Below are 17644 nucleotides of genomic sequence, written 5' to 3' on the forward strand. Positions count from 1 at the left end.
GGACAGATCATCTACCGCAGTAGATGGTAGTGTCATTGGATCCATTCTTTCTTTAGTATTAGGTTCTTTTCTGTGTACCATTGTGGTGGCCTCCCACTGTGGGTGGTGGGGGAAGGAATTGTCCTGTCATTAACTGAGTTCAGCTGTGTGGCTTGCTTTCACTGGGATGTGAACAAACACGACACAAATAGAGTATTGACATGGGCTTGTAGTCAGGGCTTGCGCTTGCACTTCTGCCATTGCTATGAGAAGAATGTGCCCAGGCTAGCCCCCTGGTCCTAGGAGGAGGATGAGAGACAGAGTTGTGTAGATGAGCCCCTCTAGATCAGCCAGTTTTTAGCCAACCCACAAATCTGTGGGAATACATTATCAGCATTTTAAACCAAGTAAAGCACACATTCTCTGTTTATTATACCTACTCTGTTCCAGGTGAACTCCACAAAATAAAGCCTTTCCTTCTGCATGATGTTATGAAGCCCAGTCAACCATCCCTAACCAGCACTATTGAAATAGCACTCTCCCCATCCCTGCCTGGGTGCTGTGGAGACTATGGGGTGGAGCCCTGTTGACTAGGCCCAGAGTGCATGCAAGGAACCCTGTGATTCACCCTCCCTGTGCACTAAATGGACAACAGCAACAAGGCAGCACCCCACCTTATCCCAAGCAGAGTGTGGGAAGAGGATTATGGAGAGGAAGGAGCCAGAGAAACGGATTTCTAAACTATGTATAAGGTCGTAGACACCATTCCCAGAGGCCTATGCATGAAAGCAACCAGAATTAACATGGCAAAAACTTTGAGAACTGAAACATGATGTGGCATACTGCCCAGGTTTCAGACTGGCCTCTGAGTAGTGCATAAACAGGGCAGTTCAGAACAGCAGTGAAAAGATTAAAAAAAAAAAAAAAAAAAAAAAGAAATGGACATTTGAACTACGGGCCATAAAAGCAGGCCGAGTTGTGCATTCTGGATATAAACAGGGTTCACAGCCTGCTAAAATATGCCTAAATAGAAACCAAAGTCTTATAGTATTCAAAACATCCAAATATAACCTAGAATTACTTGTTATACCAAGAACCAGGAAAATCTGAACTTGAATGAGAAAAGATAATCAGTAGGTTGGTGACACACCAAGATGAGAGGGATGAATGAGTTATCCCATAGGATTTTAAGTCAGCTTTCATGAAAGTGCTACAGCAAGCAATTGTAAACACACTTGAGATAAATGAAGACGTTGGAAGTCTCAGCAAAGAAATGGAAGATACACAGAAGAAACGACGGGAAATCTTAGAGCCAAAAATCAAATACTAGGTGGCTCAATAACAGAATGGTGGTAAAAAAGAAGAAGATCCATGATCCCAAAGATAGGTTAGTAGGAATTATTTAGTTTGAACAACGGAGAGACAATAGATTTCGGGAAAAAAATAAAAAGAACAGTGCCTCAGAGACCTGTGGGAAAGTACAAAAGTTCTAACCTTCCTTCCATTGGAGTTCCAGAAGGAGAAAGGAAAAGAGTATGAGGCAGAAAAATACTTTGAAGAAGTAGTATTTGAAAATGCCCCAATTTGGCAAAAGACAAACCGGTAGATTCAAGAAGCTAAATAAACACCAAATAAGATAAATCCAAAATCCAGGCTCATTGTAATCAAAATTTCTGAAGCCTTAAGAACCCCACTCCTCCTGACAATGTCATAAAAGACTCTTAGTGAAACAACACGTTACCTTTAGGATGATAACAATTTGACTGAAGTGAGTACCTTATCAGAAGCCATGGAAGCCAGAAAGAAGTGGCATAACATTTTTCAAATGCTAGAAGAAAAGAAATGTGAACCCTTCTGCAGCAAAAATAACCCTTCAGGGATTAAAGTAACATAAGGACATTTTCAGAATGAAACTAAACTAAGAAATTTATCCCCAGCAGTCTTGCTCTCAAAGAGTTGCTGTAGGAAGTCTTTCAAACAGAAGGGAAGGGTTAAGAAAACTTGGAATTTTAGGAATGAATAAAGAACAGCAGAAAGGTTGAATATCTGAGAAGACTTTTGTCCTGGGTGTTTAAAATTGTGTTTGACATTTGAAACAAAAATTATAACATTTCTGAAGTAGTCCTGGTATGCAGTAATGATATTTAAGACAACTCTTTCATAAAGAGGGAGAGAGTAAAGGGATATAATTTTTGGTAAGGTTTCTGTATTCCACTTGAAGTAGTTAGATGTTGATACAAGTAGACTGATAAATTATGTATATTATAATCCCTAGAGCAAGCACCAAAAAACTATAACGAGAGGCTTAAGAAACTGTAGATATTTTAAAATATAATAGTAAAAATTGCTCAAGTAGCCCACAGGAAGGTAGGAAAGGAGAAACAAAATCAATGATAAAATGCTAGACTTAAATCCTAACATTATACGTAAATAATTACATTAAATGTAAATGTTCTAAACATATCTGTTAAAAGATTTGCAAAATGGATATAAAACCACTATGATCCAAGAATATGCTTCTATAAGGAAATCACAGTTATTTATTTATTTAGCTGTTGCCCAAGCTAGAGTACAGTGGTGAAATCTCAGCTCGCTGCAGCTTCGGCCCCAAGCAGAGCTTGAAGTTCAAGTATTCTTGTGCCTCAGTCTCTCGAGTAGTTGGGCTTACAGGCATGCACCACCAAATCTGGCTAATTTTTGTATTTTTAAGAGACGGGCTTTTACCATGTTGACCAGGCTTGTCTCAAACTCCTGACCTCAGGTGATCCACCCACCTCAGCCTCTGAAAGTGCTGGGATTACAGGCATGTGACACCGCAGCCAGATGCAAATCACTTTCTTATAACGACACATTATGCTAAAGGTTATCTATTAAATAATCTGCAGTAAGTCTCATACTTCATGGTGAGATTACAGAAGCTTTCCCATTAGAATTAGGGACTAAACTAGAACGTTTCTATCACTGCTTCTATTCAACAATTGAAAAAAGGAAATAAATAATGGAATTAAAAAGGAAGAGATGCAATTGGGTTTTTTGGATTATTAGAAAATCTAAGAGAACCTACAAACTTAAACTGATGAGAGTTCAGCAGAGTTACTGGATATAAAATTAACATGGAAACTACCCATTTGACTAGTAAAAAGTGAGTTTGAAAATGTGATAGCAGTAAAGATACTATTTACATTAGCAGCAGTAGCAACAAGAGTTGTAACTAAGAACATGTTTATTAAAGATCTGTAAGATTTTTTTTTTATGAAGAAAGAGAAAGAATAAAAAAGAAAAAGAAAAAAAAAGAATGAAAGAAAGAAAGAGGAAGAGGGAGAGAGAACAGGAGTGTTGCTTTATTGCCCGGGCTAGAATGCAGTCTAAAAATGGGTATGCCTGTAATTGTGTTTAATAATAGAGACATAAAAAAAAAAATGAGGGAAGAAAATAATTAACAAGCAGCCAACCAATATTTCATTTAAACCTGTAAATAGGCGTGATGTACTGATAAGAGTGTATATTTTGTGTATTTAAAGTGGAGAGTTCTATAAATGTTAATTAAGTCTACTTGTTCCGGATCTGAGTTCAAGTTCTGAATATCGATGTTAACTTTCTGTCTCATTGATCTGTCAAATATTAATGTTGAAGTCTCCCACTATTATTGTGTGGGAGTCCAAGTCTCTTTATAAGTCTTATATATCTGGGTATTCCTGTATTGGATACGTATGTATTTAGGTTGTTATATTGATCCTTTTATCATTATGTAATATCATTCTTTGCTTCTTTTGATCTTTTGTTCCCACAGAATTGGCTGCCATTCTGAAGTCTATTTTATCAGCAAAAATTGCAACTCCTACTTTCTGTTTATTTATTTTTGCTCTCCATTTGGTTGGTAAATTTTTCTCTATTCCTTTGTTTTGAGTCTTTGTGTATCCTTGCATGTGAGATGGATCTGGATGTAGCATACCAATGGGTCTTGGCCTTTTTTTGCCTGTCTGTGTCTTTGGATTGGGGGATTTAGTCGATTTAAATTTAGAATTAATAACAATATATGTGAGTTTGATACTGTCATTTAATGTTAGCTGGCTGTTTTGCCCGTTAGCTGATGCAATTTCTTAATTATGTTGATGTTCTATTATTTTTTGGTATTTTTTAGAAAGGCTGATACTGGTTGTTCCTTTCTATTTATAGTGGTTTTTTTCAGAAGTTCTTGTAAAGCAGGCCTGGTGGTGATGAAATATCTGAGTGCTTGCTTGTTCACAAAAGATTTTATTTTTCCTTCACTTATGAAGCTTAGTTTGGCTGTATGTAAAATTCTGGGTTGAAAGTTCTTTTCTTTAAGGATGTTGAATATTGGCCCCCACTCTCTTCTGTCTTGTAGGGTTTCTGCTGAGAGATCTGCTGTGAGTCTGATAGGCTTCCCTTTATGGGTAACCTGACCTTTCTCCCTGGCTGCCCTCAGTATTTTCTCTTTCATTTCAACCCTGGTGAATCTGGCAATTATGTGCCTTGAGGTTGGTCTTCTTGAGGAATATCTTTGTGGTGTTCTTTGTATTACCTGGAGTTGAATATTGTCCTGCTTTGCTAGGTTGGGAAAGTTTTCCTGAATAATATCCTGAAGCGTATTTTCCAGCTTGGATTGATTCTCTTCGTCACATTCAGGTACACCTATCAAACGTAGATTAGGTCTTTTCACATAGTCCCATATTTCTTGGAGACTTTGCTCGTTCTTTTTTATCCTTTTTTCTCTAATCTTGTCTTTTTGTTTCATTTCATTAAGCTGGTCTTCGACCTCTGATATCTTTTCTTCTGCTTGATCAATTCGGCTATTAAAACTTGTGCATACTTCGCAAAGTTCTCGTGCTGTGTTTTTCAGCTCCATTAATTCACTTATATTCCTCTCTATATTGTGTGTTACTGTTAACATTTTGTCAAACCTTTTTTTCAAAGTTCCTAGTTTCTTTGCATTGGGTTAGAACAAGTTCTTTTAATTCCCAGAAGTTTCTTATCATCCAATTTTTAAAGCCTGCTTCTGCTAATGGAACACAGTCTTTCTCCATTAGGCCTTGTTCTGTTGCTGATGAGGAACTGTAATCCCCTGTAGAGGGAGAGGCGTTCTGATTTTGGGTATTCACAGCCTTTTTAGGCTGTTTTCTTCCCTTCATTATAAATTTATCCATCTGTGGTCTTTATAATTACCGTCTTTATAATTGGCTTTCTGAATAGACGTCCAACTTGTTGATTCCCGGCGCTAAAATCTGAGCAACCCACTGCTCCGGCCAAAACAGCGGCTTTAAGATTGATGGTGCTTTTCTGACTCTGCACCGACAACCGCCGCTCCAAGGCAGCGGCAAAACCGCCTCGCCGGCCTCAAGAGTCGTGCTGGCGACACGTGGGGCTCCTCCGCTGGGAATCTCCCGGTGCGTGAGCAACAAAAATTGATCTGAAAGTGTGGCGTCCTCTCGTTCTCTGCGCTTTCAGTGGGAGCTACAATCCCAAGCTGCTAGTGATAAGCCATTTTGGATCTCTCTCCCAAGCCTGGTCAACATGGTAAAAGCCCGTCTCTACTAAAAATACAAAAATTAGCTAGGTTTGGTGGTGCATGCCTGTAAGCCCAACTACTCGAGAGACTGAGGCACAAGAACACTTGAACTTCAAGCTCTGCTTGAGGCCGAAGCTGCAGCGAGCTGAGATTTCACCACTGTACTCTAGCTTGGGCAACAGCTAAATAAATAAATTACTGATTTCCTTATAGAAGCATATTCTTGGATCATAGTGGATCAAAGATCTGTAAGATTTTAATAAAGAAAATTTCAGAGCAGAATAAAGGAAGACCCAAATAAACGGTGCGGTATACCATCATGATCTTGGATTGGAAGGCTGAATTTCATAACAATGTCCAAATTAATCTACAAGTCCAATGCATTTCCATTTAATACCCTTTCCCTCAGTTTATAGGGAATGGAACCTACAGTTTATATTTGCAAACAAATATCCATAAAGAGTCAAAATATTCCTGTATAGGGAGTAGTTGGTGGGTGGGGGACAGGAGAGAGAGAATTCCAACTATGGTAATTAAGTTGGGATAGTAAGGGCACTTGTATAAAGATCAGATGTGGCATTATAAATCAGTGGAGTTAGGGAAAATTTGGCTCTTAAAAAAAAAAAAAGAAGCTAAGTGTGCTGGCATGTGCTTGTAGTCCCTACTATTCAGGTGGCTGGCACAGGAACATCTTTTGAGCCCACAGACACACACACACTGGTTTGTGTCACCTGAGATGTTGCAACAACAACTAAAAAGAAAACATGTCAATGGGGTAAGCTTGGACTAAGTAAGAATGTTACCAAGATTATTGGTTATTCACGTGATAAAAATGAAAATAAAAGTAGACCTTGACCTCACTTCCTGCTCAATGATTAATTTCAGTTAGATTAAAGAAATAAAAGTAACATGTAAAACTTTAAAGACTGTGGAAGAATATATCAAAGAATAGGAAAGATTTCTTGAACAAAACTCAGAAGCCTACTATAAAAGGAAAGATTGACAGATGTGACTACATTAAAATTAAAACACCTTCTCTATGTAGGAGATGTCATAAACAAAAGGGAGAAGATGGGCTACAGACTAGGAAAAGATATATTCAACTCACATAGCTTAGAAAGATTTAGAATCCAGAATATGTAAAGAACTTATTAGGTCATTTTGAATTTAATGTTTGGTTTAGGTTTTTAAAATAATGCTTATTTTTTATTTTAGTAGAAGAGGTAGAAGTAGAAAAATTAATTTATCTGATTTTATTTTATAAATTATGATAGTTAATATTTATTGATAATGTGCTACTATTTTTATACTTTGTTCTTTAATACTTTGATCTTTACAGCAACTCTGTGAATGAGATGATATTTCTGTTATACCTACTTTACAGTTGACAAAACTTAGACTGAGGGAGATTAGATATTTTGCCAAAGATAACACTAATTTGGTCTCTGTAACACCAGAGTCTGTAATCTTCTCAATTGTGCCACAGTTCTGGTTAAAGATGAGAAAACTGAGGCTAGAAAATTTCTGGAGATGTTATATGATGAACTTTGCCTAACAGTCATTGTCATTTGGAGCCAGGATGTTTAGATTCCACTTTGGTTTCTATTGTTTATGAAGTACATGTCATGTTTTTTGCTTTGTTTTGTTTTAGTATAATGCTTCATCCCAGCAGCAAAGAGAAATAATTAAAAGTAGGAGCCTGGACAGGCGACTGCAAGAGCCAATAGTATTAACAAAGTGGAGACACAGCACCATTGTATTGGACACTAATGACAAGGTAGGACTGTTGAGATTTTTGGCAAGTTCTTTGCATTATATTGTACAATGAATTATAACTATTTGTACTAATATTTTATGTATTTAATAAATATAATTTGCTAAAGCATTTGATTTTTTTTAACTAATTTAAGCTCTTGATCTGCATGTATGTTGAAAGGTTTCTACATTATTTTTTTCTTTAACCAAATTGCATACTTTAGTGACTACATATTTGTGTATTTAGCATCAGTTTGTCATGAAGTAGGTTTTGGTTGGTTTTGTTTTTTGCACAATGGACTGACTTATCTGTGGCTTACTGATGTATATACCTTGATACATTTGATCCTAGTAGATGACAGATTTTTCTTGCTTACCTTATTTTAAAGTCACATTTCTGTTATCCTTTGTCTTCAGTCTCTAGGAGATTTCATAGGGAAGACGTTTAATTAATTTTCCTCATCCCAGGGAATATTGGAATTGTGTTCCCTTTGCTTCTCTAAATGCTCTCTGCAGAAGGCAATTCTATTATCAATCTGATAAGTCATGTTCTCTGTTTATAGGGATTAATTTTAATGCAAACATTAGAATGGATATTTTAAATACTTCTTTAGAAGTTACTTATTCACAGTGTGGCTTCATTTGGGGGATAAGTTGGGAACTTAGTATGAATTTGCAGAAATTTAGGCATACTAATGTTCAAATGTGAAGGTTTTTTAAACCATCAGACTTCTTGTAGCATGATTAACAGCTTTCCTGTAATTTTTGTGTGTGTTCAGGAAAGTAATGAACCATCCCTAAGGCGTATTTCATGATGTTTGGATACTTTCAGTCCTGAATTATGATAGTTAATATTTCCTTTATAAGTAATCTCAATTGATCGGTCAAAACAAGTGTAATATTTTGGTGCTACAAGTGACTATAAAATTGGTCTTTGTTAAATTTAAAGGTGGAGTGGAGCTGTAGAAACAGCCTTCATACATGTGTATTAGCGGGACTAATAGAAAACAATGAAAGTAGGTGACTAGTTTCTAGTTTGTATTTTGTAAGGATCTTGTCTTGAATGTAGAGACTACATTAAATGAATGGCATTCTGGAGTCTGTGCTATTGAAGATATGCTTTAAAATGTATTAGTGTTGAGATTAATCTAGGTAAGTAAGATACTTAGAGATTTCTAATAGGAAAAATTCATTCAACCAAGAACCAGATTACAATTCAGGATAAATAGGAAGCCACCAAATACCATATATACTGTTCTAAGGCAAACCATTATTGAACCAACTCCACCACCTTTTCATACTGAAACAAATAGGATGATTATTTTGATGATTTGTGCCTACAATTTCTTACTCCTTTTTCTTCTTTTTCAACATCAAGCAATCTTACTCCTTTTAAATCTCTCGATTCATTTTTAAAAATTAATTTTCAGCCAATTGCTTTAAATAACTTACATGCAGTTCTTATCACATTTCCTCTTTCATCTCATTGTCCCAGAGTTGCAAGAATATGATTTTTCTGAGACTAGAGATTTACTTATTTTTGGTAGAAATGTCTTTTTAAATTACCCGCCCTCTTCCCCCCACCCCCCCACAACCTTACCCTTTGCAAACGGATTCATAAGTTTCTTAACATAAGGCAATTTTTGAGGTTTTGAAAAAGGCACTGACTACTAGAACAAACTAGCTAATATGTGATAAGGGATGAAATATGTATAACTTAAAATGTAATCACAGCAACATAATACAGATGCTCTGCAGCTTATGTTGAGGTTACATCCCAGTAAACCCACATAAGTTGAAAATATCATAAATGGAAAATATCACAAGGTGAAAATGCACGTAATACATCTAACCCACTGTACATCATGGCTTAGCCTAGCCTACCTTAAATGTGCTCTGAGCATTTACATTAACCTACAGCTGAGCAAAATTATTCGGTAACATGGTATTCTGTAGACTATCAGTTGTTTACCTTTGCAGTCTGTTTACCCTGGTAATCAGGTGGCTGACTAGAAGCTGTGGCTAGATGCCTCTGTGCAGCATTGTGAGAGAGTGTCATATTGAATATTGTTAGCCCAGGAAAAGATCAAAATTTAAAGTATGTTTTCTAGTGAATGCCTATCACTTTCCCACCACTTTAAAGTTGAGCAGTCATTAAGTCAAGGACCATAAATTGTATAGCAAATGTTATTACGATGACATAGGTCCTAATTCAGTTGGCAGATAACCTTGGAGGAGTAGGTGTATGTATGTCTGTGTGTGTGTGTATGTTTGAATGCATCTGTTTGTTTCCGCTTTTTTTTTTCTGTTTTTACTAAAACCATTATTCATAGATATTAAGATGTATATTTACATTCATATATCTAAATATAGATAAATGTGTACATGTAAAATTATTTCTTGTTTACAATAGTTATAATTGTTTTATATACATTATTACTTTATTTGTGGTCTTTATTTCTGTGGGACTGAATGTGCTGTGAAAAATATCATAATTATCAGTCATTTTATTCCGTTACTTATTTTCTAGTTTATGGATCGTCAGCTCTTACCTCTTTCTCATAGTATTTTACTATTAGGCAGTCCTAGGAATCAAAAATTGATCTGATGTTATCAGAAAAAATACTTAAGTGAAATTTGGACCTTAAGTTAAATTTTTTGAAGTTTTTTTATTTGATGTGACTTTAATATTTTCTCCATTAATAGTGCCTTGTTTGATTGATTTATAAGCTTATGCTTTCAAGGGTTTCCATGTAAACTTTCTCTGCTACCTAGCTTCTATATTTACAAATTGTGTAGGATCTACACCTGAAGACGTTTTTCCAAATGAATAAATGTTGAGTTAATGGTTTTTGGAAGTGTTACTTACAACAGATTCCTAGGCTGGTTGACAGTACCTTCTCCAGTTTTATAAACATAGTAAACTAGGATGATACATATGTGGAGAAGAAAGTTCAAAGGAACTTTTTGGTTTGATAGAAAAAATTGATAATGGTATATGGTTTTAAAAATTCTCTTTTTCTGAAATTATTCAAAACATCTAGGGAAATGGAGAAAATTTAAGTGGAGGTAGGCTGTTGCTACCAAAAATAACTGTTCTTCAGTCGTACCTTCCATGAATAGTCTTGTCAAAGTAGTCCTATCATTTGTAATAGAAATCATATTCTGTGTTTTAATATTGACAAAGCAGACTGCTTAAAAAACAAGCTATTGGTTTGCTCCTATGATACTCTTGTAGGCTTAGATATTAGAACTTTTTTTCCTGGGGAGTTACTAATCTTTAAATCTTAGGTTTCTTTCTTGAATTTAAAATATCTTATTTCCAAATTTTAGCAAGTTTTCTATGAATTACCTTACATGCTAATAGCAGTTTCTTATATAGCTTTTGACTAAAATTAAATTCTCTTTCTGGCATTTGCCAAGTTATTTCTGTGACCTTGCCTAATCCTGTGTATTTATACTTACCATACCAAGAGCAAGTTAGTATCATGATTATAACATATTTATCCAGAAGTGTTTAGGTTTTACTTATTTTAAATATGGTTAGTTCAAACTGATGTAACATCATGATTCTAAGGCAGCATGCATCATTTCATTTGAGTAATTCCATGTGCATTACTTAAATGTAACTATAATTGCTATAAAAGCACCGTATTTTATAAACCTTTTATAACGTTTATAGTTTTAAAATCCATACCCTGTTAGCTTTGGAGCTGAATATAGATGGAAAATAACAAGGAAAAAATTTGTTATTCTCTCTTACTAAGCTCTCCCACTGTGAGTAGAGGCAGAAATATAGTTATATAAAATAGAGTAACTTTTTTCATTACTTATTTCTTGTAGGAATCTCCAACTGCCTCAAAACCCTGCTTACCTGAAAATGAGTCTCCTCCCTCCTCACCAAAGCACCAAGATACAGTTAGTATGATAGAAGCATATCTTATAATGTAGTCCAGTTATTTCAATCAATTTTAGCAAAGTAATTTACTCGTTAATGTTAAAATGGACTTCTATTAAATTTCATTGGTTTTTCTAAAAAATCACAATCAAAATAAGTTTAACAATCAGATTTTATTGATTTAAAAGTCCCCCTTTTGTTTAAAATATGGTGTCTTATATGATTAAATTATGTGCCATATTTTTAAGTGATGGACTTATATTTGTTTTTAAAACTATCAAAATTCCCAGACAATACTATCAAATTATACTTTACTCTTTTTTCCTCAGGCCAGCAGTCCAAAGGTAAGAAGCATTCATTTTCTTCTTACTGGGCATAGACACCTTCATTTTCTGTGCTGTAAAGTATATTGCCAAGTCTGTGCCAGATGAATATTGGAAATAATGTAGCTCAACTGTAAGTTCTCCTAAACTGGAAAACGTCCATGTGACTTCTGTTAAGATACCTGTCTTAACTCTGATGAAATTTTACTTGATTTCTGTATTTATACTCCCAGTCCTTTTTATCTGTTGCTGATCATGCTGTTCCCCTTCAGTGGGTTCTGGGTTTTTTGTTGTTGTCCTTGTTTTTTAAATAGAGACAGAGTCACACTGTGTTGCTCAGGCTGAAGTGTAGTAGAGCGATCATAGCTCACTGCAGCCTCAGTCACCTGCCCCACCCCCACCAGGCGCAGGTGATTCTCTCATCTCAGCCTCCCTAGTAGCTGGGACCACAGGTATACACCAGCACACCTGGCTAATTTTTTTAAATTTTTTTTTTTGAGATGGAGTCTCGCTCTGTTGCCCAGGCTGGAGTGCAGTGGCACAATCTTACCTCACTGCAACCTCCACCTCCTGGGTTCAAGCCATTCTTCTGTCTCAACGTACCGAGTAACTGGAATTACAGGCATGCAACCGCAACACCTGGCTAATTTTTTGCATTTTTAGTAGAGATGGATTTCAGCCTGTTGGCCAGTCTGGTCTTGAACTCCTGACTTGAAGTGATCACCCACCTTGGCCTCCCAAAGTGTTGGGATTACAGGTGTGAGCCACCGTGTCCGGCCCACTCAGCTAATTTCTAAAAAATTTTTATAGAGATGAGGGGTCTTGGTATGTTGCCCAGGCTGGTCTCAAACTCCTGGCATCAAGCAGTGCACCTGCCTTGGCCTCCCAAAGTGGTGGGATTACATAAATAAGCTATCGCGCCCAGCCTGTTTTCTTGTAGAATGAAGGCCTAAAATTCCTAATGAGCACGACAAGACCGTGCATGCTCTGGCTCCTGAGTGTCTCCACCACCTGGTCTCATATTTCCTTTTTCCCTTCTTGCTTGTTGTCCTACTACACTGCCCTTCTTTCAGTTTCTCAAAATAGCCTGCCTTTCAGCTCAGGGTCCTTGCATGTGTCATTTCCTTTGCATGCTGAAACATTCACCCCCACATCTTTGCCTGGTTAACTTCTGTTCATTCATCAGGGCTTAGTTTGAACTTTACTTCCTCAGATAATTTTATTCTAATTCTGTGGGTTAGGCAAAGTTGTCCTAGAATATTCTTTATAGTATTTGATTATATATTATTCAATTACATAAAATAACTTGTCATTATTTATTTCTTATAGGAACCTCCAACTCTCTTTTAATGTCTGTCTTCCCCACCAGAGTAAAGCTTCATTAGAGGAGGAACGTAGTTACCCCACTACTTCCCTCAGTGCCATATAATGGCTTCTCAGTAAATATTTGTTGAATAAATAAATGAAACCTTAAAGCTTTTTAAAAGACAAACATTTATCATGGCTTCTCTAGTTTATGAAATTATGATAGACTGTTGTTTATTAGGATACTTCAGATTTCTTAGAGGTAAAGATTTCTACAGATACTGTTTCATTTTTTCTAACTCTTTCTCCATTCCCTAGTATAATCTGGTCTTTTTGGCTCTAATCAAGGGTTGTACACGTTTCCTTCTGATGTTGGCTCAAGCAGTCACCCTGCCTAGAGTGGGCCTTGCCTTTTCTGTACATAGTTAAATCCTGTACCTCCATCAAGACGGAACCTTCTTCATATCTGAATTCTGAAGTTGCTAATTGTATTGAATAAGTGCACGTTATTATATGTAACTCTAGTCTCGCTGCCAGGTTTTAAACTCCTAAAAGAAGTTTAAATAGGAGATAAATAGAGACTACATGTATCCTTTTGCATTATTTACTGGATAAGTAAACATTACGTCTTGATAAAAGTGAACATGATTTTGGTGGTTTTGGCAAGAATTGCCATATGAATCTAAGGCACTGTTACTACAGTACCTTTAATCCATCAGTCCATCTGGAAAAAGCAGAAAACCCTTTAAAATTATTTTAAATGTAGGTAATACACAGTTTCCACAAAAATCTGTTTATACATTATTTTTATTTTGTTAAAAGAAAATTCCTAAGTAATCCTAGAAACACAAAGTTTTAAATGTTCCACATGCAGTTACAAGGACTGCAAATTACTTCACCACCCATTTATCCATTTTCTGAAACTTGACAGCAGCTAGACCATGCCAGACTCACAGTACCCTCTGATGGCCATCACAGGGAACTGCCTCACCAATGTTTCTTCTGTTTCAATATTTTTTTTACCTTTAGGTGAAAAAAACAACCCGCCAAGCAAACCAGAGGTGGTTCTGTTTTTCCATCACCAGATGGTGTTCCTTTCTTTCTGAATGCTCTGTCCCTGCTGTCGTGGCCTCCCATCCAGGCTTCTGCCCTTTATAACGTCTCTTCACTCTCTATGTCCTCTGGTTCCTCCTCTGCACTTGCCTGGCTTCTAGTAATCTTGCCTCTCTTTCCTACTCTTACCCAGTTACTACAAGGAGATATTTCCCTCTTTCTTTGCGAGTTAAAATCTGATTGGTCTAAAGGCTTAGTGATAAGAAAGAAGGAAGCTACAAATTTAGAAGTGAAAATGATAACACCATCATGGTTAGTTCCCTAATGTCACCTTAAAAATCTCTGCAAATTGCTCATCTGTCTCTTTCGGTCAAATCAGATTTAAGATTTCGTCCCTTAATATAAATTTTAAACATATTAACTTTTTCTTCTTTGCTGATTTTTAAATGATTGTTACTTTTTGTAGTCCCTTTAAATCTTTTTGAAATAGGCAGTATATACATTTTTTTAAAGTCAATAATATATTTTTTTACAATTTGACTACAATATGGATTAAATAGGTTTTCGTGGGCTGATCTAAGAAGCTGTTCTTTTATTTGTTCCAATGTATCTATGAGAATATGCATTTTAAAATTCCCAATCACTGAATACTGAGTAAAGTTTTGGAATATGCAGTTCAGAAACGAGCTTTGATGTTGTATGTCCACTTATGGTATTAATATGTATTAATCAATTTAGAGAAAAAGACATTTCAAAATTTAATGAGTATTAAAGTATTAGTGGACAAGTTTACTTATTTTTTTCATTGAATGTTACTATTCTAAGGCCTTTTTAAAAAACATGAATGTTTATTTTTGTAACAGTTTGCTCTTTAAAAAATTTATTTTTATTGAGATAAAATGTATGTAACATAAAATTAACCAGTAACCATTTTAAAGGGTACAATTCAGCGGCATTTAATATATTTACAGTGTGTTCAACTGTTATCTCTGTTAGTTATAGAACATTTCATTATCCCAAAATAAAACCCATACCCATTAAAAGTTACTCCACATTTCACCCTCCCCAGTCCCCTGCCCTTGATAACCACTAGTCTGCATTCTGTCTCTATGTGTGGATTTACCCATTCTGGATGTTTCATCACACTGGTGTTTTTTCAACACTATAGGAACAGTTGTGCAAGTTCATTTATTCTATATTTAAAAATGTCATTATTACACGATTAACTGAAGATGAGGATTTTGATCAGATGTATTGATTTTGGTATAGCGTACTTGTTAGCCTAAATTGAGAAGTACCTACTTTACTAAAAGAATACAACATTGATTAGAAATTCTGGAACCTGCAAAGTAATTATGAACCTGTGAAATTTTTCCCAGATTACCTGGTAGAATTTGAAGTTTATTGTTTTCTTGCCTGTTAGGACGTAATATTGTTACTCAATTTAACCATAATTTGCTAGTCTTTATTAAAGCATTTCTGCTTATTTTTAATATAAAGTTTCTTTTAGAGTTTAATATTTAGACCAACAAATACTCATGTATAAGTTGGTATATATTTTATGGGACTTAAGATATTTTTTATGAAGCTTTCTTAGTAAGCAATACAAAAACATTGGTTGATTTTGATGCATATTATGTGGAGAAAGTATACCAAGTAGTATGAAATAAAAATCTGTTTAAATGTTTTTTCTCACTCTCAGCTGTGTATTCAAACCTATATTACCCATCTGCCTATTTGTTTTTATGTCAAATTCAAAAACTTAGGTATTTAAAAGTTAAAGCTTTATTTTCTCTGTTGCTGACCTTCTTATATTTCTTTCTTGTTAAGTACTGTTAATTTATTGGTAAATTACTTCAAATATGTATTGAATACCAGCTACATGCTTATGTAGTACTAGACTGATTATTGATGAACATAACAGATGTGATGCCAGTTTATGGTCTAATAGAGTGGATAGTGAAGTAATAAAAGATATGTAATTGTACCTCACATTAAGTATATCATAGTCGATTGGGGTTTTTATAGCAAAAATATAAACTGAGTGGCTTATAAACAACAGAAATCTATTTCTCACAGTTCTGGTGGCTGACAAGTCCAAGATCAAGGCACTGATAAATTGACTGTCTGGTGAGGACACCTTTCTGATTCCTTTTTGCTGTGTCCTCACATGGCAGAAATAACAAGGGTTCCCTTTTTTAAGGACACTGATTACATTCATGTAGGCTTCCCCTTCATGACCTGATCATCTCCCAAAGGCCCCACCTCTAGGTACCATCACATTTGTGATTAGATTTCAACGTATGAATTTTGGGGGACGCAAACATTTAGTCTGTAGTAAGTTCAGTGAGGAAGACAGACTGAGGCAGTCATAAATAATGGGAGGTTTACTTAAAAGTGGTCAGGAAAAGCCCTACAGTGACATTGAAATTGAGATATCACCATTTACCCAGTTGCCCAAGCTTGTCAATTTCCCCAAGATCTTTGCTCTCACCCTCACAAAAGTCCCTGTCAGTTTTATCTTCTGAATCTTGTCAAATTGAGCCCCTCTACTCTCTCCCTGCCGCTGCTCTAGTTCAGATCTTCATTGTCTCTCATAGTAATTATTAAAATAGTGTTGTAGTTGGTTTCTGGTCATGCTTCCCTTTCTTACTGCATTCTTTCTGCTACCTCATTTCCTGCCACTTCTCCACCTCACCCAGTACTTTGAGGGAATTTAAAGGCCTTCAATATGAAATGCTGTCTTTAGCCTCTGTGCCTTTCACTGTTAGTTGCTTTTACTTCCTCCCATTTCTATCTAGCTGACTCCTGTTCCTTAGTTCAAGTGTCAAGTTCCCCAGGAGGCTGGCTGACTTCCTTCTTTCTCTCCTAGGTTGGGCTAGGCATAGCTTTCTGGTAGCACGCATCACATTGTATAGGAATTGTTCTTTCTATTTGTTCGTTTTGAGTATAGCAAATTTTTTTCTTTATGTTCAAGTTAGAGTGATTAATACTTACAGCATTGGTACTTGGGTCTTGATCCTTGTAAGAATTTGGTGATAGTTCTGGACCTTTTCTTTGAGTGATGCATATATACATGCTCAGCTCTGTGCCAGTTTCAGTCCATCCATTGGTTTTGGTGAGAATCCCTGATCTAGATTCTCCCTCTCATCCTTAGGCTTAGGCTATCTGTCACTACTGCTACTCCATCCATTTTTCTTCCTGTTTTGATGTCTGTGTTTCCTTCCTGCCTCTGCTTTTTTTTTTTTTTTNTTCCTGTTTTGATGTCTGTGTTTCCTTCCTGCCTCTGCTTTTTTTTTTTTTTTAAACAAATTCAGCTGTGGCATTTTTCAAATGGGCTTGATTCCCACCTCTCTGCATTTCAGTTCCTGTGTTCCCTAGCTCAGGTAATCAGTGCCCATCCACTCAGATTAATGTTGTTACTTAGTTTCCATGTAATTGAAAGATTTCTTTTCTTACTGCTTAAGAGAGGTACAGGCAGCAAATTAAAAATGTTCTTATTTAACATCTAATGTGGTTTCCTTGCTGTGATTTATTGAAAATTAGCCCTCAACGTGAGGGTTTATGAGGAAAAAAAAAATCTTGCACATACTTATAATTGTGTTATTGATGTTTTTGTTGAGGAGCAATATAGTTCTTATGAAAAGTGTCAGACTTGCATATCTAAGGAGATTTAAACTATGCTTTATGAAAAAATTCAATAAAACATCATATGGGCTATTTCCCAAGTCCCCAGTATACCAAAAATGTAAATTGACATTACAGTTTGTCAGCTTTGTCTACAGATGTCAGTTTTTATCAGAT

General features: G+C 35.7%; 1 protein-coding gene across 8 annotated transcripts in view; it reads left to right on the forward strand.

Moving 5' to 3' along the window:
- The window catches only part of ARHGAP12 (Rho GTPase activating protein 12), a 123783-nt gene that overhangs the window by 79409 nt on the left and 26730 nt on the right, over positions 1 to 17644 (forward strand). For 4 of the 8 annotated variants that reach the window (XM_017535396.2, XM_017535400.2, XM_017535402.2 and 1 more), the window contains 3 exons: positions 7158 to 7283; positions 11105 to 11179; positions 11489 to 11503. In XM_017535396.2, the coding sequence (XP_017390885.1) occupies positions 7158 to 7283; positions 11105 to 11179; positions 11489 to 11503 (216 nt within the window). The remainder of the gene's footprint in view (positions 1 to 7157; positions 7284 to 11104; positions 11180 to 11488; positions 11504 to 17644) is intronic. The other 4 variants (XM_017535401.2, XM_017535398.2, XM_017535399.2 and 1 more) reach the window with 2 other exon arrangements.

The sequence above is a fragment of the Cebus imitator genome, unplaced genomic scaffold (genome assembly GCF_001604975.1).
Source record: "Cebus imitator isolate Cc_AM_T3 unplaced genomic scaffold, Cebus_imitator-1.0 Scaffold92, whole genome shotgun sequence".
NCBI classification, from domain to species: Eukaryota; Metazoa; Chordata; class Mammalia; order Primates; family Cebidae; genus Cebus; species Cebus imitator.